Source organism: Heteronotia binoei, chromosome 19 (genome assembly GCF_032191835.1).
Source record: "Heteronotia binoei isolate CCM8104 ecotype False Entrance Well chromosome 19, APGP_CSIRO_Hbin_v1, whole genome shotgun sequence".
Classification (NCBI taxonomy): Eukaryota; Metazoa; Chordata; class Lepidosauria; order Squamata; family Gekkonidae; genus Heteronotia; species Heteronotia binoei.
The window spans coordinates 5,845,987-5,868,257 of NC_083241.1; the positions used below are offsets into that span (position 1 = coordinate 5,845,987).

The following is a 22,271-nucleotide window of genomic DNA, read 5'->3' on the forward strand; positions in this document are numbered from 1 at the left end:
AAGAAGACAAAGACAACAACGATGATATTGGATTTGTATCCCACCCCTTCACTCTGAATCTGAGCGGCTTACAATCTCCTTTACCTTCCTTCCCCCACAACAAGCACCCTGTGATGTAGGTGGGGCTGCGAGAGCTCTCCCAGAAGCTGCCCTTTCAAGGACAACTGGCAAGAACTATGGCTGACTCAAGGCCATTCCAGCAGCTGCAAGTGGAGGAGTGGGGAATCAAACTCTTATCTCCCAGATAAGAGTCTACACACTTAACCACTACACCAAGCTGTTAAGGAAGTACATTGATCTGGTATGGGTTATTTCATCTTGGATTTAAATAGGTTGTCTTCTTGGTCCAAGAGAAGAAAAATCCTGCCCCTGCTTCCATTTTTAAAGCTAAAAGTGACCAAGCAGTCAGTACTTCCAGAAAGCCTACTTTCCAGATCTAGAAAGGGGAGCATGTATTGGTCAACCATGTGGAAGATGTTCTGGACAGGAGAAGGGCAAATTGATCCAATAATACAAAGCTCCAAGCCAGGGGCGTCAAACATGTAGCCCGGGGGCCAAATCAAGCCCATGAACAACTGGCTGTCATCTGCTTCCTTCTCCCTCTCTCTTGCTTCCTTCTGCATAACAGCTTGCTTTGCAAGGCTTGCACAATTGCACAGGAGCTATAGAGCAAAAACCTCTATTTTCTCCACTGGCTGAGGCTCCTTCCCTGGAGAGAAAGGGGGAAGGGAGAGCTTGCTTTGCCAGGCTCTCTCAATCGCAAGCAGAGCTACTGAATCAAGCCTCTCTTCCTTCTATTGGCTGCGGTCCCTCCCCCTCCCCAACGGATGGAAGGAAAGAGCCACAGCTTCCTTTGCCCAGTTCCCTGGATCCCATGGGAGAGCTACAAAGAAAGCACCTTTAAGACCAATGAGTGCTAACGTTTTAAGCATGTTTTAAGTTTGTTTGTTTTTGAAAAACCCTTTAATCGTGTTTGTCTGTGTCCTTTATAACGTTTACATCTCTGCTACCTAATCTTAAATAGGTAGCCCAGCCTGGCCCAATATGGCCTGCCCCAACAAGGTTTCATTTATGTCAGATTCAGCCTTCATAACAAATGAGCTTGACACCCCTGATCTAAGCAGAGAAGCACAACAGTGGATTTCCACTTTGCAGGAAGAAACACCAGCCCTTTATACACGCTGCTCCTAAGGAACAATCAGTTCCAGTTCTGTTAAAAACATTTCTCTGAAACAGAAGGCTTATTAGGGTTTGTAGAATCTTTCTACTGGAGAAAGTTTTTCTTCCAGACGTTTCGTTCTCGGCTGCGGAGAACATCCTCAGTGGCGTTGCAGCCGGAGCAGGCGCTCAGACCTTCTTGGCTGCTGTGCATTGAGTGAGGCCAGGGCTGCTGGAGAGCTGCTATTTCTAGGCTGGAGGGGGTGTGGTGAAAGGGCAATTGGTTTGTGGATGTGCCCATTGTTTTGGTGGGGCTTCCTGGAAGGGTAGTGATAAGGAAACTGGCTGTTGAATGCGACCATTGTTCTGTGTTAATTACTGGGAGGGTGGAAGGGTGTGAAGAAAAGGAAGATGGTTGTTGACTGTGCTGATTGTTCTGTGAATTTCTGCAGTTTATAGTCTGCAGGATGTTTTACAAAGATGGGTACCAAGATTGGTGGATGGAAATGCCTTCTTCCTTTCTGTTAAAGTTGTGCTGGTGTTTGTAAATCTCAATAGCTTCTCTGTTCAGGCGGGTATGATAATGCGAGGCCGTAGAAAGGACTTCAGTTCTTTCAAAGTGGATTATTACTTGACAATACAGTTCTAAATTCTAACATGTGGCATTATTCCCGTCTGTAAACAAGTGAAATTGGGGGGCCTGTTTTCCGCCTTATTTGTGAAGACTCTTTTGTAGTGAGTTGTCAAAAACTAGAGATGTAAATCATTAAACATATAAATGATAAGGATTAGTTTACTGCTTTGTGACGCTGAAAAATCCTTAAGTGTTTCCTGAGGCTTTTTCAGTACAAGGCTGCCTTGACTAATAGGAATAGAGAAAGCTGTATGACCATATTGGTCCATGCAAAATCCAAAACCAAATTACCTTTTATTAGGACCAACAGAATTGACACTGTACCGTCAATTCGGTTGGTCCTAAAAAAGGTATGACATAGATCTGGTTCTTAGTTTTGGACTTTATAGCACTTAAGTGACAGTAACACGTTTAACATGTTAACTTTTATTAATAAAACTCCGCAGTAGAGCTAATAATATATATGTACGTTACATAGGTAGTGAGCTTGTTAATGTTTAAATCTTTCAATGATAAGGTCTTTGTTAGTTCAAAAGGGTTCTTCTTCGAATGAAATCTACATTCTAACCGCAAACCAAATATACCCACTTGTGAAAGACTTCACCTTTCCAGTTTTCTAAAATGCATTAGCAAGTTTCAAAGGCCGGACATATACAGCAAGAAATATGAAGAGGGAATGACATTTTGCTCTAAGGTACAATAAAATAACTCCTTCAAAATCAATTCTTTAAAAAATATATCCATGTAATAACATGGAATTGAAAAAGTGGAGAACATAAGAACATAAGAGAAGCCATGTTGGATCAGGCCAATGGCACATCCAGTCCAACACTCTGTGTCACATAAGAACATAAGAGAAGCCATGTTGGGTCAGGCCAGTGGCCCCTCCAGTCCAACACTCTGTGTCACATAAGAACATAAGAGAAGCCATGTTGGATCAGGCCAGCGGCCCATCCAGCCCAACACTCTGTGTCACATAAGAACATAAGAGAAGCCAGGTTGGATCAGGCCAGTGGCCCATCCAGTCCAACACTCTGTGTCACATAAGAACATAAGAGAAGCCATGTTGGGCCAGGCCAGTGGCCCCTCCAGTCCAACACTCTGTGTCACATAAGAACATAAGAGAAGCCCTGTGGGATCAGGCCAGTGGCCCCTCCAGTCCAACACTCTGTGTCACATAAAAACATAAGAGAAGCTATATTGGATCAGGCCAGTGGCCCATCCAGTCCAACACTCTGTCACACAGTGGCCAAGAAACCCAGCTGCCATCTGGAGGTCCATTCTAGGACACTAGAAGCCCTCCCGCTATTGCCCCCTCCAAGCACCAAGAATACAGAGCATCACTTGCCCCAGACGTAAGAGAAGCCATGTTGGATCAGGCCAATGGCCCATCCAGTCCAACACTCTGTGTCACACAGTGGCAAATACACACACACACACACACACATACATACACACATACTGTGGCTAATAGCCACTGATGGACCTCTGCTCCATATTTTTATCTAACCCCTTCTTGAAGCTGGCTATGTTTCACCACCTCCTATGGCAGTGAATTCCACATGTTAATCACCCTTTGGGTGAAGAAGTACTTCCTTCCATCCGTTTTAACCTGACTGCTCAGCAATTTCATCGAATGCCCACGAGTTCTTGTATTGTGAGAAAGGGAGAAAAGTACTTCTTTCTCTACTTTCTCCATCCCGTCCATAATTTTGTAAACCTCTCTCATGTCACCCCGCAGTCGACGTTTCTCCAAGCTAAAGAGCCCCAAGCGTTTTAGCCTTTCTTCATAGGGAAAATGTTCCAAACCTTTAATCATTCTAGTTGCCCTTCTCTGGACTTTCTCCAATGCTCCAATATCCTTTTTGAGGTGCCTGGGCCAAGGTCACTGTCAAGTCCCCAAGTCCTTCAATAAAAGAGGCTCTTCGTCATTTCAAATAAGCATTTTAATAGAAGGTAGCATGGCATACTTTAGACGCTGGGTCAGCGTGAAAACTGCTCCAGTTCAAGCAATTTTTAACAGAAGGTGAAAGCAGGTGAAGATCTGACTTCACCTCCCTGCTTGCTGCCCCTGCGTGGGAGCCTGGCTGTCGGGGAAGCGCCCAACGCAACGGAGCGCAGCAAAGAAAAACAGGCAACGGGGGTTGGCTTAGGTTGTCCTCCTCTCTTAATATCAAACAGATGCTCTCCCCCACCAACGACACACATCGGCATGCCTTAGTTTGGCTCTGAATTCACACCGAACCCAGTCTGCTCGCTAACCATCCTGCACAGAACAAGCTGGGTCTGCCAGATCCCAGAAAGAGGGGGGGAGCCCACCAGAGAGTTTTGATCAGCCACCTCGTGTTCCAAAAGGGAAATCCTGGGGAAGCCCTATAAAGAGGCAATCCTTGCTCCCTGCTTCTGTCCCAAGCTGCCACCGGACAGGAGGCCAAACCTTTAGAAACCAGCTGTGCTTTCTCTACACGCCTCTTCTCTTTCTGGCAATGGGGGGTGGGGGCAACCCATGTAGACACTCATACATTCACGATCGAAGCCCTGGAGCTCATCAACAGGTCTTCTACCACCAGGAATATAAATATAGTTTGTATGACTGTCAGTTCTTTACAAGCTGGTGGAAACAAACATATTGGTGTGCCTGTGCTAAAATTGGTATTTCCACAGCCAAGACAGCAGTGCTGTGGACACAACTGGATTACAAAGGGGGTGGCCCTGCAGTGAAGTACATTCCATGCATTCTATAAGAAGAAGATATTGGTTTTATACCCCGCCCTCCACCCCGAAGAGTCTCACAGCAGCTCACAATCTCTTTTACCTTCCTCCCCCCAACAGACACCCTGTGAGGTAGATGAAGATATTGGATTTATACCCCGCCCTCCACTCCGAAGAGTCTCACAGCAGCTCACAATCTCTTTTACCTTCCTTCCCCACAACAGACACCCTGTGAGGTAGATGAAGATATTGGATTTATACCCCGCCCTCCACTCCGAAGAGTCTCAGAGCGGCTCACAATCTCCTTTCCCTTCCTCCCCCACAACAGACACCCTGTGAGGTAGATGAAGATATTGGATTTATACCCCGCCCTCCACTCCGAAGAGTCTCAGAGCGGCTCACAATCCCCTTTACCTTCTTCCCCCACAACAGACACCCTGTGAGGTAGATGAAGATATTGGATTTATACCCCGCTCTCCACTCCAAAGAGTCTCAGAGCGGCTCAGAATCTCCTTTACCTTCCTCCCCCCAACAGACACCCTGTGAGGTAGATGAAGATATTGGATTTATCTCCCGCCCTCCACTCCAAAGAGTCTCAGAGTGGCTCACAATCTCCTTTATCTTCCTCCCCCACAACAGACACCCTGTGAGGTAGATGAAGATATTGGATTTATATCCCGCCCTCCACTCCGAAGAGTCTCAGAGCGGCTCACAATCTCCTTTCCCTTCCTCCCCCACAACAGACACCCTGTGAGGTGGGTGGGGCTGGAGAGGGCTCTCACAGCAACTGCCCTTTCAAGGACAACCTCTGCCAGAGCTATGGCTGACCCAAGGCTATGCCAGCAGGTGCAAGTGGAGGAGTGGGGAATCAAACCCGGTTCTCCCAGATAAGAGTCCGCACACTTAACCATTACACCACACTGGCTCTCCTTATAAGAGTTCTTTTGAACTCGTCAGTATCAAGGTTCCCTCTAAGCTGCAGAACCTTGTGAGCAAAAATTCTACTTTGTGAGCCACTGGCATCAAAGTTATGAGCTCCTGCATAAATTAGTGTGCTCTTGGGGGAGGGGGGGGTCATCCTTCTTGAGCTAAGACAAAATGTGTGAGCTGGAGGCTAAAAATCCGTGAGCTAGCGCACACTCACTCAGCTTAGAGGGAACGCTGGTCAGTAGGCATTCTCTATGTAAGGAGTTTATTTTGCAGCTCTTTAATTTGATCATATCGTCTTGTTGTATCTGCCTTTGGAACTTCGCCTGTCTGAATCTGATCCTAGGATAACGGTATAGATGTGTTGTAGGTTTTTGTCTGGGGGAGGGGGGATTAAAAGGGTTAAGATTTTGTGAATATTTGACTGCGCTTGTCGTATATCATTTTTAAAAGTTCAATGAAAAAAGAGAATACAAAAACAAAAAAGATTTGAGCTACACAGTCCTCTTCAGTCAAAGCACAGAGAGAGAGAGAGAGAGAGAGAGAGAGAGAGAGAGAGAGAGAGAGTCTAACAAAGAGGGAAATAATATAACAAAGCTACTGCTTCTTCTCTAGGAGCAGGGCTTTTTTTTGTAGCAAGAACTCCTTTGCATATTAGGCCACACACTCCTGATGCAGCCGATCCTCCAAGAGCTTACAGGGCTCTTCTTAAAGGGCCTACTGTAAGCTCCAGGAGGACTGGCTACATCAGGGGCATGTGGCCTAATATGCAAAGGAGTTCCTGCTACAAAAAAATAAGCCCTGTCTAGGAGTAAGGAAACGTGACAGGCCTCCACAGAAGACACATCTATTATACGCAAAGCAAAGCTCCAAGAGGCCAGGCCTAATGCCTACTGCTGTCCTGGAATGCCCCTGGGCCCACACTTGCCCTGCATGACTTCTTGAGCGTAACAAGGCCAGTCACGAGAAAAACACTACTCTGGACCTTTGCACCCTTATGGGCTTTTTGGAAAACCAAGATTACACAGTCAAATACCAAGCAAACTTGCTTCTGACGCACAGCAACCAATGTGCCGGCTGTTGACTGTGGGGTTACGTCACCTCCCCCCAAAACACATGCACACCAAGAGATTCTTGATCAACAGGACAATGCTGTTTTTGCATATGCATAAAACAACAGATTGCAAAAGCATTGCTATATTTGGCAGAAACCACAAGCTGGCCTTCGGTGAGCGGGAGGGTAAAACATGCAACGCAAACTGCAAAAACTTCCAACAGGGACTGCAGAGACGACTTTTCGTGCCACACAACCAGTGGCCTTTTCGTGCCACACAACCAGTGCTGACAACTATGCTGACTATGGGAACAAGATGCTCAGGTGTGTGCGACAAGCGATGCCCTCCATATCCTGCCCTAACGACTGCCCTCAAAGCTACGCAGACTTTCTGCGGAGCGTATGCAAGGGCTGGAAAGACACTTTCATTTCCGCCCTCGTGGCACTGAATTTTGAGAAACCCTCCCCGGTGTACAGCTGCAGAAATATTTTCCCTCTCAAATGCCTGCCTCTAATCCCTTATTTAAAAAACTTTGATGCTGCCTTTCTGAAAACCTACTCAAAGCAGTGTTCCCTCTAGGCTGCGTTAGTGTGAGCTAGCTCACAGTTTTTGAGTCTCCGGCCCACACATTTTTTCCTTAGCAGAGGAAAACTGGCCTCGAAGCAAACTAATTCATGCAGCAGCTTACAACTTTAATGCCAGTAGCTCACGAAGTAGAACTTTTGCTCACAAGACTCCATAGCTTAGAGGGAGTATTGGTTACAACTAAGAAGAAGACTGCAGATTTATACCCCACCCTTCTCTCTGAATCGGAGACTCAGAGCAGCTCACAATCTCCTTTATCTTCCTCCCCCACAACAGACACCCTGTGAGGTGGGTGGGGCTGAGATAGCTCTCCCAGCAGCTGCCCTTTCATGTCTTGCCATTCTCAAATACCTGATGTTTATTCTGTGTGGCTCTTACGTTAAGCAAGCTTGGCCTCTCCTGTGCGGATATGCTTCCCAATCTGGTATTTAGGAGATTTCAAGACTGATTCTGTGCAGAGGAACCCAAAGAATCTGATTCCCGGCCTCGAATTAGACCTCAAACCTCGAATTAGACATGAATGTCCACAGGATACAGAACAAAGCAGGAGACAAGTAGCAAAGTTGCTTTGCTCTACTGCTTCGGACCAACACGGCTGCCCACTTGGATCTATCCACAGGATACAGAGTTAGGGAGAGCTGGGTTTGAACCCTTGCTCGGCCTGGAAGTCAATCACGCTACTTCGGGCCAGTCACACACAGTGTTGTTGTGAGGGTGAACAAAGAGGACCATCCTGAATTCATCTCTGACTTCCTTCCAGGAAAAGCGGGAGGCAAGTGTGAGAAACAATGAATGGAGGTAAGAACATAAGAACATAAGAGAAGCCATGTTGGATCAGGCCAATGGCCCCTCCAGTCCAACACTCTGAGTCACATAAGAACATAAGAGAAGCCATGTTGGATCAGGCCAATGGCCCATCCAGTCCAACACTCTGTGTCACATAAGAACATAAGAGAAGCCATGGTGGATCAGGCCAGTGGCTCATCTAGTCCAACACTCTGTGTCACATAAGAACATAAGAGAAGCCATGTTGGTTCAGGCCAATGGCCCATCCAGTCCAACACTCTGAGTCACATAAGAACATAAGAGAAGCCATGGTGGATCAGGCCAGTGGCTCATCTAGTCCAACACTCTGTGTCACATAAGAACATAAGAGAAGCCATGTTGGTTCAGGCCAATGGCCCATCCAGTCCAACACTCTGAGTCACATAAGAACATAAGAGAAGCCATGGTGGATCAGGCCAGTGGCTCATCTAGTCAAACACTGTGTCACATAAGAACATAAGAGAAGCCATGTTGGTTCAGGCCAATGGCCCCTCCAGTCCAACACTCTGAGCCACATAAGAACATAAGAGAAGCCATGGTGGATCAGGCCAGTGGCTCATCTAGTCCAACACTGTGTCACATAAGAACATAAGAGAAGCCATGTTGGTTCAGGCCAATGGCCCATCCAGTCCAACACTCTGAGTCACATAAGAACATAAGAGAAGCCATGGTGGATCAGGCCAGTGGCTCATCTAGTCCAACACTGTGTCACATAAGAACATAAGAGAAGCCATGTTGGATCAGGCCAATGGCCCAGCCAGTCCAACACTCTGAGTCACATAAGAACATAAGAGAAGCCATGGTGGATGAGTCCAGTGGCTCATCTAGTCCAACACTGTGTCACATAAGAACATAAGAGAAGCCATGTTGGTTCAGGCCAATGGCCCATCCAGTCCAACACTCTGAGTCACATAAGAACATAAGAGAAGCCATGGTGGATCAGGCCAGTGGCTCATCTAGTCCAACACTGTGTCACATAAGAACATAAGAGAAGCCATGTTGGATCAGGCCAATGGCCCATCCAGTCCAACACTCTGAGTCACATAAGAACATAAAAGAAGCCATGTTGGATCAGGCCAGTGGCTCATCTAGTCCAACACTCTGTGTCACATAAGAGAAGCCTTGTTGGACCAGGCCAATGGCCCCTCCAGTCCAACACTCTGTGTCACATAAGAACATAAGAGAAGCCATGTTGGATCAGTCCAATGGTCCATCCAGTCCAACACTCTGTGTCACATAAGAGAAGCCCTGTTGGACCAGGCCAATGACCCCTCCAGTCCAACACTCTGTGTCACATAAGAACATAAGAGAAGCCATGTTGGATCAGGCCAATGGCCCCTCCAGTCCAACACTCTGTGTCACATAAGAACATAAGAGAAGCCATGTTGGATCAGGCCAATGGCCCCTCCAGTCCAACACTCTGTGTCACATAAGAACATAAGAGAAGCCATATTGGATCAGGCCAGTGGCCCATCCAGTCCAACACTCTGTATCACACAGTGGCCAAAAATTTATTTATTTATTTATATATATATATATACACATACACACACACACACATATATACACACACACTGTGGCTAATAGCCACTGATGGACCTCTGCTCCATATTTTTATCTAACCCCCTCTTGAAGCTGGCTATGCTTGTAGCCGCCACCACCTCCTGTGGCAGTGAATTCTACAGGTAGCAGTCATGCCCTGCCCTGGATGGCCCATGCCAGTCTGATGTTGTCAGATCTTAGAAGCTAAGCAAGGTCAGCTCTGGTTAGTGCTTGGATGGGAGACCAGCAAGGAAGTCGAGGATCGCTATGCGGGGAAAAGCAACGGCAAGCCAGTTCTGCACATCTCTTATCTTGAAAGTTCTGTATAATGCCCTTGTTTAAATCTATGGTGTGACCTGACTTGGAGAACTGTGTCCAATTCTGGTCACTGCACCACAAAAAAGATATTATAGCATTGGGAAAAGAAACAGAAAAGGGTAACTAGAATGATTAAAGGGTTGGAACACTTTCCCTATGAAGAAAGGTTAAAATGCTTGGGGCTCTTTAGCTTGGAGAAATGTCAACCTAGATGTGACATGATCGAGGTTTACAAGATTCTGCATGGGATAGAGAAGGTAGAGAAAGAAGGAGTTTTCCCCCTTTCTCACAATATGAGAACTTGTGGACACCATGAAACTACTGAACAGTTGGGTTAAAATGGATAAAAGGTAGTCCTTCTTCACTCAAAGGATGATTAACACATGGAATTCACTGCCACAGGAGGTGGTGGCAGCTACAAACATAGACGGCTTCAAGAAGGGCTTGGATAAACATGGAGCAGAGAGCCATCAGTGGCTATTAGCCACAGCTTCCTGATGGAACTCTCTGTCTGGGGCAAGTGATGCTCTGCATTCTTGGTGCTTGGGGGCAACAGTGGGAGGGCTTCTAGTGTCCTGGCCCCACTGATGGACCTCTTGATGGCACCTGGGTTTTCTGGTCACTGTGTGACAGAGTGTTGGGCTGGATGAGCCACTGATCCAACACGGCTTCTCTTATGTTCTTATGATCACCAAAACTCAGCTGTTACTTGATGGCCTTTTCCAGCACCAGCAGACACAATTCTCATCCTTTCCCAGAATTTGCCAGCTCAAGGGAGCTCCATACTACTCCAGAGCGGCTCTGTCAAGCAACTAAAACAATCTTCTTCCAACCTGCTTGGTTGCAAAAGGGAGGCACCCAAATGTCTATGATGCAACACTAGTTATCAAGAAGGAAGTCGCTGTACTTTCCAGGCTTGTCGAAAGCCGCCTGTTGCAAGAAAGAGTGCTGAGTCAGTATTCGCAGCTCTTAAGCAACATCTCCTGCCGCTCAAAACTCTGCCTGCCTTTTCTGCTCAATGAAATAAGCCACAACCTCCAATGTCTGGGCAAAGACCCATTTCGGTTGCCGCAGAGAGAAAAAGGTGTCTACGCAGAACTGGCAGCAAAGCCACTAATCTCCTAGCAATTATGTCTAGCCAGAAGAGGTTCTTGACGCCAGAAGGGGAGGAGGAGCCACTACGAAGCGAGTCAAATAAGATTCCTCTGAAATAAGCACCGAAACGACAGGCCGGTTTCCCTCAAGTATTGCAAACAACGGCCCAGCACATGGGCCTCCCTGCGTGTCATTTTGTCACTTGCACACACTGCGGCAATATGGATTTCTGTTGGATTTACACAGTCATGAAGGGTTCTCAAAGAATTATAGAGTTGGAAGGGACCTCCAGGGTCATCTAGTCCAACCCTCTCCACATTGCAGGAAATTCACAAATACCTCCCACTAAATTCACAGGCTCTTCATTGCTGTCAGATGGCCATCTAGCCTTTGTTTAAAAACCTCCAAGGAAGGAGAGCCTACCACCTCCCGAGAAAGCCTATTCCACTGAGGAACCACTCTAACGGTCAGGAAGTTCTTCCTAATGTTGAGCCGGAAACTCTTTTAATTTCAACCCCGTTGGTTCTGGTCCTACCTTCTGGGGTCACAGAAAACAATTCCACCCCATCCTCCATAAGACAGCCCTTCAAATACTTGAAGATGGTGATCATATCACCATATCAGAGAGCCAGTTTGGTGTAGAGGTTAAGTATGCGGACTCTTATCTGGGAGAACTGGGTTTGATTCCCCACTCCTCCACTTGCACCTGCTAGCATGGCCTTGGGTCAGCCATAGCTCTGGCAGAGGTTGTCCTTGAAAGAGCCCTCTCCAGCTCCACCCACCTCACAGGGTGTTTGTTGTGGGGGAGGAAGGTAAAGGAGATTGTGAGCCGCTGTGAGACTCTTTGGAGTGGAGGGCGGGATGTAAATCTAATATCTTATATCACCTCTCAGCCGCCTCCTCTACAGGTTAAACATGTTGAATTTATTTATTTAAACACGCTCAATTTATTTATTACAGTCAATTGACCAGCAAGAACAATGTACAAAATCTCGTAGCCATGCGCCACAATTTCTGACTACATAAAAGCATTCTCATATTCAAATTCTACTGATGATAAACCTTAAAAATAGCACTATTAACCATCTCTAGTAGAGCCAGTTTGGTGTAGTGGTTAAGTGCACGGACTCTTATCTGGGAGAACCAGGTTTGACTCCCCCCTCCTCCACTTGCACCTGCTGCAATGGCCTTGGGTTAGTCATAGCTCTGGCAGAGGTTGTCCTTGAAAGGGCAGCTGCTGTGAGAGCTCTCTCAGCCCCACCCACTTCACAGGGTGTCTGTTGTGGGGGAGGAAGATAAAGGAGAGTGTGAGCTGCTCTGAGACTCTTCATTCAGAGAGAACAGTGGATTTGATTCCCCACTCCTCCACTTGCAGCTGCTGGAATGGCCTTGGGTCAGCCAGAGCTCTCTTATCTGGGAGAACCGGGTTGGATTCCCCACTCCTCCACTTGCACCTGCTGGAATGGCCTTGGGTCAGCCAGAGCTCTCTTATCTGGGAGAACCGGGTTTGATTCCCCACTCCTCCACTTGCAGCTGCTGGAATGGCCCTGGGTCAGCCTTAGCTCTCTTATCTGGGAGAACCGGGTTTGATTCCCCACTCCTCCACTTGCAGCTGCTGGAATGGCCTTGGGTCAGCCATAGCTCTTGTAGAGTTGTCCTTGAAAGGACAGCTGCTGTGAGAGCTCTCTCAGCCCCACCCACCTCACAGGGTGTCTGTTGTGGGGGGAGAAGTTAAAAGGCGATTGTAAGCCGCTCTGAGTCTCTGATTCAGAGAGAAGGGCGGGGTATAAATCTGCAGTTCTTCTTCCACTTAATTTACACAGGAAACATTTTAGAAGCACGCTTTGCTCCCCGCTCACTGTTAAGTCCTGTACTGCTCGCACGTGGTGCTGAACTCGGTTGGATCTCCTATAATTTGCCAGGTCTGGGGACAATTTCCAGACCCATGGAAGCACCACAATACCGCAAGATGGTGACTGTGTGAAATGAATCAGTGCTGCAGGTGGTTACACCTTTCTGGGAAACAATCTCCCACCCCCACCCCCACCCCCGTTCTAGAATCTATATGCATATTTAAACTAGGCATGAAACTTGTCCTCCCGAAAACAATGATGAAAAAAATCAACACTAATCCGGCTGCAACTTACACACAAAAGTCTCCACGTGTGTGCACAGATCACCGCACTTGGGGCAACGCAACTGGTTTCCGCCTTTGCCGGAGCTTCCGGAACTCGACTTTTTACTGCCGCCTTCGCCAACCGTTTTCTGACGAAAATAAATAAAACAGGATTTTAGCATCGGATCACCGAGGGCTGGTTTGCTGCTCTCTTTCTGTCACTCAACCTTAAAAAAAAAAATAAAGCTTATCTATTGCAAACAAATTGGGTTCTTCTTGGGCCTTGCCCTCCCACTCCCCGGTTGTTCTTTGCGCCACTTCCCGCCCAAAGTGTGCAGCTAAATGTTCACGGCAGAGATACGAGAACTATCGCCATACGTAGATCAACACAGGTTGCTGTGTGAGTCCGTCTGTAACAGCAGAATAGAGCAGGAGTCCAGCTGCATCTTAAAGACCAACGACATTTGTGGCAGGAGAGGAGCTTTCATGGGTCACCACATATCTGAAGAACTGAGCAGTGACCAGTGTCCCCTCCAAGCTGAATTAACGTTAGCTAGCTCACAGTTTTTAAGCCTCTGGCTCACAGGTTTTTGTCATCGTTCAGGAAGGATGGCCCCAGAACAAACTAATTGATGCAGCAGCTCACAACTTCAGTGCCAGCAGCTCACAAAGTAGAATTTTTGCTCACAAGACTCCCCTGGCACAAATTTCGTTACTATTTAAGGAGCTTCTGAACGCTGGCTCTTATCCCCATATATCTCCCAGATTTCTGCTTGCTTGCTAATAAACACTCTCTTGAAAATGCCCCTTATTAATACGGGCAAACCACACTCCCCCCACCCACCCCAAAAAATGAAAGACGCTTTAGCAAGACTGCAATCAACACAGCAGAGAAGAAGAAGAGATTGGACTTATACCCCGCCCTTTACTACCCAAAGGAGTCTCAGAGCAGCTCACAATCTCCTTTCCCTTTCCCTCCCTACAACAGACACCCTGGGAGGTAGGTGGGGCTGAAAGAGCTCTTCCAGAAACTGCCCTTGAGCAGAACAGCCTTGAGAGAACTTGTGGCTGACCCAAAGTCACATCAGCAGGTGCAAGTGGAGGACTGGAGAATCAAACCCGGTTCTCCCAGATAAGAGAGCTCTGGCTGACCCAAGGCCATTCCAGCAGCTGCAAGTAAAGGAGTGGGGAATCAAACCCGGTTCTCCCAGATAAGAAAGCTCTGGCTGACCCAAGGCCATTCCAGAAGCTGCAAGTGGAGGAGTGGGGAATCAAACCAGGTTCTCCCAGATAAGAGAGCTCTGGCTGTCCCAAGGCCATTCCAGCAGCTGCAAGTGGAGGAGTGGGGAATCAAACCCGGTTCTCCCAGATAAGAGAGCTCTGGCTGACCAAAGGCCATTCCAGCAGCTGCAAGTGGAGGAGTGGGGAATCAAACCCAGTTCTCCCAGATAAGAGAGCTCTGGCTGTCCCAAGGCCATTCCAGCAGGTGCAAGTGGAGGAGTGGGGAATCAAACCCGGTTCTCCCAGATAAGAGAGCTCTGGCTGTCCCAAGGCCATTCCAGCAGCTGCAAGTGGAGGAGTGGGGAATCAAACCCGGTTCTCCCAGATAAGAGAGCTCTGGCTGACCAAAGGCCATTCCAGCAGCTGCAAGTGGAGGAGTGGGGAATCCAACCTGGTTCTCCAAGATAAGAGAGCTCTGGCTGTCCCAAGGCCATTCCAGCAGGTGCAAGTGGAGGAGTGGGGAATCAAACCCGGTTCTCCCAGATAAGAGAGCTCTGGCTGACCTAAGGCCATTCCAGCAGCTGCAAGTGGAGGAGTGGGGAATCAAACCCGGTTCTCCCAGATAAGAGTCCGCACGCTTCACCACTACACCAAACTGGCTCTACTTTTGCTAAACTTTACAGGAACGTCTAAAAAAATGTATTAAAATGTGCTTCAATCAGAAAAGCCTATGGAGTTTAAAGGGGATGCAAAATACAGGAGAAAAGGGCTGCGTCAAAGATGAGAGCAAAAATGATATGCCCCCCCCCCAAAAAAAGATGATATGCCCCCCCCCCAAAAAAACCCCCAAAACCCAGAAGGGCAACAGTGTATTGTGAAATACTGCCCCACGGCTGATAACAGCTGAATAAATAATTTCCACCCCACTACATTAGCGCTCTTTTGATTTTAAAAGGGAAACCAAATTTTAACTAAACTTCTCCTGTTCAGCTAAGATGCTATGTCAAGCCGTGGTCTGCGGCGCTTCAGAATACCAACTGAACAACGGGCAAGCCGTGGCTCAGAGCTGCTCGTCATCTCCTGTTTTCATCGTATCTGAAGAAGTGAGCTGTCACTCACAAAAGCCCATGCGGAAAGCGATGCTGTTAGCCTTTAAGGCGCCCCTGGATTTCTCTTTTATTTTGCTATGCAAAGGCTAACGTGACTCCTCCTTAATAATCACCGCCGCTGAAGAAACACATTAAAAAAGAAGCGAGAGTAAAGTCAAAAAGCAGTCCAACCACCCTGATCTGAATAGCCCAGGCAAGCCCGATCCTGCCAGATCTCAGAAACTCAGCAGGGTCAGCTGTGGCAAGTACTTGAATGGATGACCTCCTTGGAATACCAGCAGTCGGGAGGTGAGGGCAGGCTTTATTCGGATGAATATCCTCCTTTATCTTCCTCCCCCACAACAGACACCCTGTGAGGTGGGTGGGGCTGAGAGAGCTCTCGCAGCAGCTGCCCTTTCATGTCTTGCCACTCTCAAATCGAGGCCGGGAATCAGATTCTGTGGGTTCCTCTGCACAGAATCGGTCTTGAAATCCCCTTCTAAATGCCAGATTTGGAAGCATATCAGCACAGGAGAGGGCAAGCTTGCTTAACGTAAGAGCCACACAGAATAAACAGGGGGGGCAGGGTCAGTCACCAGAAGTCACCATGACTTCCAGGTGTGCAGCCAAACACACAGGTACACACTACAAAAATACCAACAAAAAAAGCAGCCCAACCATTCCAAATACATTTTTTTTCAAAGTCGCAGGTACCTGAAATGGTTTTTTAAAGAGGGAAATCTGCATACCTTGCCGCCGTCTCCAGAACCGTCTTTGCTCGTGCCGTCTTTCGAAGCAAAGTACACCGGGGTGGCCGAAAACGTTCTAAATGGAATATTTTTTAGCGATCGCGTTTTAAACGTTCCAATGAATCCCAAAACGGGAAGGTGGGAACGGCCACAGGTAACACCTAGAAAGAGGGGGGGGGGAACTTATTTTGGCTCATACTGTAAAATAACAACGGCATTATAAACAGTCTAACGAGCTAGAAACAACCTTTTTTTGTCAGGGCTTAGTCCTAGTGAACCTGATCTCCATGAATGTTGTGACCTTCTGCTCGCTTTGGGGAATTTGCTTCCTACACAGCATTCAGTGAAAAAGATCTTGGAATGCGGCGCTTTCTCTCTGCATTATGATCGTGGCTTTTAGGATAAAAGGATAAACTGGCTGGAGTTTTAGCTGATTTCCAAACGTATCATAAGGCCTGCAACATAAACGGATGAAACTGCCCTATGCTGAATCAGACCCTTTGCCTATTCGGGGTCTTGTATCGATCACTTGGACTGGAAGCAGCTCTGCAGGGCCGCAGGCAGACGTCTTTAACGTCACCTTCCACATAATCCTTCGGCCAGTTTGGTGTAGTGGTTAAGTGCGTGGACTCTTATCTGGGAGAACCGGGTTTGATTCCCCACTCCTCCACTTGCACCTGCTAGCATGGCCTTGGGTCAGCCAGAGCTCTGGCAGAGGTTGTCCTTGAAAGGGCAGCTGCTGTGAGAGCCCTCTTAGCCCCACCCACCTCACACAGTGTCTGTTGTGGGGGAGGAAAGTAAAGGAGATTCTGAGCCGCTCTGAGACTCTTTGGAGTGGAGGGCGGGATATAAATCCAATATCTTCATCTACCTCACAGGGTGTCTGTTGTGGGGGAGGAAGGTAAAGGAGATTGTGAGCCGCTCTGAGACTCTTTGGAGTGGAGGGCGGGATATAAATCCAATATCTTCATCTACCTCACAGGGTGTCTGTTGTGGGGGAGGAAGGTAAAGGAGATTGTGAGCCGCTCTGAGACTCTTCGGAGTGGAGGGCGGGATATAAGTCCAATATCTTCATCTACCTCACAGGGTGTCTGTTGTGGGGGAGGAAGGAAAAGGAGATTGTGAGCCGCTCTGAGACTCTTCGGAGTGGAGGGCGGGATATAAGTCCAATATCTTCATCTACCTCACAGGGTGTCTGTTGTGGGGGAGGAAGGTAAAGGAGATTGTGAGCCGCTCTGAGACTCTTTGGAGTGGAGGGCGGGATATAAATCCAATATCTTCATCTACCTCACAGGGTGTCTGTTGTGGGGGAGGAAGGGAAAGGAGATTGTGAGCCGCTCGGAGACTCTTCGGAGTGGAAGGCAGGATATAAATCCAATATCTTCATCTACCTCACAGGGTGTCTGTTGTGGGGGAGGAAGGTAAAGGAGATTGTGAGCCGCTCTGAGACTCTTCGGAGTGGAGGGCGGGATATAAATCCAATATCTTCATCTACCTCACAGGGTGTCTGTTGTGGGGGAGGAAGGGAAAAAAGATTGTGAGCCGCTCGGAGACTCTTCGGAGTGGAGGGCAGGATATAAATCCAATATCTTCATCTACCTCACAGGGTGTCTGTTGTGGGGGAGGAAGGTAAAGGAGATTGTGAGCCGCTCTGAGACTCTTCAGAGTGGAGGGCGGGATATAAATCCAATATCTTCATCTACCTCACAGGGTGTCTGTTGTGGGGGAGGAAGGGAAAGAAGATTGTGAGCCGCTCTGAGACTCTTTGGAGTGGAGGGCGGGATATAAATCCAATATCTTCATCTACCTCACTGGGTGTCTACTGTGGGGGAGGAAGGGAAAGGAGATTGTGAGCCGCTCTGAGACTCTTCGGAGTGGAGGGCGGTATATAAATCCAATATCTTCTTCTTCTTCTAACTGAAGATGCCAGGGATTGAATCTGGGACCGTTTGCATGCCAAGCAGGTGCTCTACCATCAAGCCACAGCCCCAATTCTTAAGTATAGGATTGGGAACAAAGCTATCGCACTATTCCAAAATGTGACCATAGTATACGAGGAGAGATTGTGTATTTGTGGGGACAATAAACCGGAAGACAGGGAACCTGTATTATTCCAATGTAAATTATATCAGCGTATTAGGGCCGATTATATACTCCCGAGCTGTTCCAATGTCCCTGGGAGTAATATTAGATTTCAGCTAGATAAACTATTGGCGGATAGGAACAAAGGAACCACTTTATGTGTGGCAAAATTTGCTTCGCGAGCTATAAGTCTCCGGAAGCAATTCCTAAGGGAAATACCCAATTGAACGCCTCGGTTTTGGAACTTAATTACTGCTTTGGGGGGGAAATCTTATTTTATATAAGAGTGACTGTGCTCTTTATACAGAGTCCTTTCAACAAAAAAATGTATGCAAGAGATCTATATGACAAAACGAAATGTTTAAACTGAGCACTGCACGTTTTAGCACACTGAACTATTCTAGTACACAAAACAGTTTCTTCATAAATATTACACTACAGAAGCAGACACGCTCAAACATGACTACTGTTAAAACTGCTAAATACTGTTGAAGAAAGACGTTTCACAAAGCATCAGTCTGGTGGGACCAGAATGCCTTCTCTCCTATCAGAATCGCGTTACTATCTGCAGCAATAATTATTTTAAAACTTTAAAATAATTATTCTTGACCCGCAGCTTAGCCAATCACAACAGTTACGAGCACATTATTTTAAAGTGAAGCTCTCACTTGTTATCTTGACGGTACTCCAGGTGACTGGTTCAAAGAAAACACAGAACAAAGACATTGAGAAAATGCAACATGCTGAAGTCAAAACCTTGACTCCACCAGAAAAAAAGGCTTCCCAAAATAGTATCTGACATGTAATGATGCTGATTCTTCCCTGATAAGAGTATTCCATATTTTATCTGTGCTTGGTTACAGAAAGATAACAAACAAGGGTATAAACCAGGAACTCAAAGTATTTGAGTCCAAATGTAATGCAACCCCCCCCCCCCCACACACACACACTCAAGGTCAGATTTGAGTCCACTAGTAGCTTAAGAGACCAACGAAATTTTCAGGATATAAGCTTTCCAGAGTCAAACCTCCCTGGCAGAGCTTTCAGTCTTGAAAGCTTATACCTCGAAAATCTCATTGGTGTCTAAGATGCTACAAGACATGAATTCTTTTATTGTAGAAAAACACAGATATCATCTGAAACTATCAGTGTTAGGGAATCTGATGGACTCTGCCAATTGAAAACATTTCCTAGGATTTGAAAGCATTCAACAATGTTGATACTTGACCCGCTTCAGGTTTGCTTAAGAAGTGATGCTACCAAACGCAAAGTGAGAATGATAGGGTGCATTCCCACTACATTAAATGATGCATTTTGCATTTTGCAAGTGGATTTTTTGCTATTCTTTCGCAGTAAAATCCAGTTGCACACCCATACTGACCAAATAGCAACATTGGATTAGCCATCCGGAAAGGCATTTACTTTTCACTGATCAACACTTTTCATCTTTTACAACTTTGTCTGAAATGGCACGGGACAGTAAGCCTTAGAATTAAAAGGGTAATGTCTCAATCCTTTCGGTAAAAGCTTACTTATATGTTAGCCGGAACAGTTTGCGCAGAACCTTCTTGTGTAGAACTTACAACCTGCTAATATTTTAACTGAATTTTATGAGCAAGATCAAGGATTACAAGAACTCTGGCGAATAATTATGGGATAAACAATGCAATATCAGATATAAAGGTAGTCCCCCTGTGTAAGCACCGAGTCATTTCCGACTCTGGGATGATGTCGCATCACGACGTTTTCACAGCAGACTTTTTTTTTGGGGGGGGGGGTGGTTTGCCATCGCCTTTCCCAGTCATCTATGCTCCCCTCCCCCCCACGAGCTGATTGCTCACTTTACCAGCCTCGGAAGGATGAAAGGCTGAGTCAACCTCGAACCAGCTACCTGAACCCAGCTTCCACCGGGATCGAACTCAGGTCATGAGCAGAGCTTAGACTGCAAAACCGCAGCTTACTACTCTGCACCACAGGGCTCTTCGCATCAGATCTAGAAGAGCATTATTTTTATTATTTTTTCCAGCGGAACACACAGCAAGCTGATGCTGCAGAAGTCTATATAAGCCGGAAGAGCGACAATACCATTCACACAAGAATATACATTCACAAGTATAGTGACAAAGTCAGGACTGTTAAACCGGGCAACAATGAGATACAACTTTCGTTTGCAGGCCAGCTTCTTGCTCAAATTAAAAGGGTAATGTCTAAATGCTTTTGGTAAAAGCTTACTTATATGTTAGCCGGAACAGTTTGTGCAGTACCTTCTTGTGTAGAACTTACAACCCGCTAATATTTTAACTGAATTTTATGAGCAAGATCAAGGATTGCAAGAACTCTGGTGAATAATTATGGGATAAACAATGCAATATCAGATCTAAAGGTAGTCCCCTGTGCAAGCACCAAGTCGTTTCCGACTCTGGGATGATGTCGCATCACAACGTTTTCCCTATGAAGAAAGGTTGAAACGCTTGGGGCTCTTTAGCTTGGAGAAACGTCGACTGCGGGGTGACATGATAGAGGTTTACAAGATTAAGCATGGGATAGAGAAGACAGAGAAAGAAGTACTTTTCTCCCTTTCTCACAATATGAGAACTTGTGGGCACTCAATGAAATCGCTGAGCAGTCGGGTTAGAACGGATAAACGGAGGTATTTCTTCACCCAAAGGGTGATTAACATGTAAAATTCACTGCCACAGGAGGTGGTGGCAGCTGCCAGCATAGCCAGCTTCAAGAGGGGGTTAGATAAAAATATGGAGCAGAGGTCCATCAGTGGCTATTAGCCACAGTGTGTGTGTGTGTGTGTGTGTTGTGTGTGTATTGGAGCAGAGGTCCATCAGTGGCTATTAGCCACAGTGTGTGTGTGTGTGTGTATTGGCCACTGTGTGATACAGAGTGTTGGACTGGATGGGCCGTTGGCCTGATCCAACATGGCTTCTCTTATGTTCTATGTGATACAGAGTGTTGAACTGGATGGGCCATTGGCCTGATCCAACATGGCTTCTCTTATGTTCTTATGTGTGACACAGAGTGTTGGACTGGATGGGCCATTGGCCTGATCCAACATGGCTTCTCTTATGTTCTTATGTGTGACACAGAGTGTTGGACTGGATGGACCGTTGGCCTGATCCAACATGGCTTCTCTTATGTTCTAATGTGTGACACAGAGTGTTGGACTGGATGGGCCATTGGCCTGATCCAACATGGCTTCTCTTATGTTCTTATGTGTGACACAGAGTGTTGGACTGGATGGGCCACTGGCCTGATCCAACATGGCTTCTCTTATGTTCTTATGTGACACAGAGTGTTGGACTGGATGGGCCATTGACCTGATCCAACATGGCTTCTCTTATGTTCTTATGTGACAAAGAGTGTTGGACTGGATGGGCCGTTGGCCTGATCCAACATGGCGTCTCTTATGTTCTTATGTTCAAATGCACCTTCTGAGACAACTAAGAGGGGGGACATGCCAGATGTTTATAAAAACTATGTATGGGGTTGAGAAAGTTGATGAGAAATTTTTCTCCCTCTTCCAAAATACTAGAATTTGGGGGCACCCAATGAAGCTGGTGGGCAGTAGTTATAGGGCAGACAAAAACAGGAATCATGTTGCACCTTTAAGACCAACAAAGTTTTATTCAAAAGGTAAGCTTTCGTGTGCTAGAAGCACGCCTCATCAGACAATAGGATGGAACTGCAAACAGTCCTAAATACAGAGAAAGTGGCGGTGAATTAGTATGCAAGATCATGGAAATGTTTTTTTAGCAGAGTAAAAGAGTCACAATTTGGGGTCTGGCGACACTACTTGTTAGTCTTAAAGGCGCAACTTGACTCCTGCTTTGTTCTACGGCTTCTGACCAACACGGCTGCCCACCTGGATCTAATTCTTTACACAGTGAGTGATAAAAACGTGGAATTTGCTGCCAGAGGTTGTGGTAATGGCCATAGGTAGAGACAGCTTTCAAAGGGGGTTAGACAGATCTATGGAGGACACATCTATCAGTAGCTATTACCCATGATGACTAAAGGGAACCTCCGTATCAGAGGCAATAAACCTGTGAATCCCAGTGCCTGGAGGCAACATCAGAGGAAGGCCTCGGCCCCTTTGCCCCGCCGTTGGCCTTCCAGGTGAACTGCTTGCCCACTGTGTAAGACAGGATGCTG

At 46.8% G+C, this 22,271-nt stretch overlaps 2 protein-coding genes across 2 annotated transcripts in view; both read right to left on the bottom strand.

The window, feature by feature from the left end:
* The window catches only part of RASL12 (RAS like family 12), an 80,884-nt gene that overhangs the window by 35,783 nt on the left and 22,830 nt on the right, over positions 1-22,271 (bottom strand). The window lies entirely within an intron of this gene.
* LOC132587810 (ATP-dependent Clp protease ATP-binding subunit clpX-like, mitochondrial) overlaps positions 1-22,271 on the bottom strand; it is a 47,091-nt gene that overhangs the window by 17,182 nt on the left and 7,638 nt on the right. The window contains 2 exon segments of the mRNA XM_060260187.1: positions 12,999-13,116; positions 16,026-16,186. Of these exon segments, the coding sequence (XP_060116170.1) occupies positions 12,999-13,116; positions 16,026-16,186 (279 nt within the window).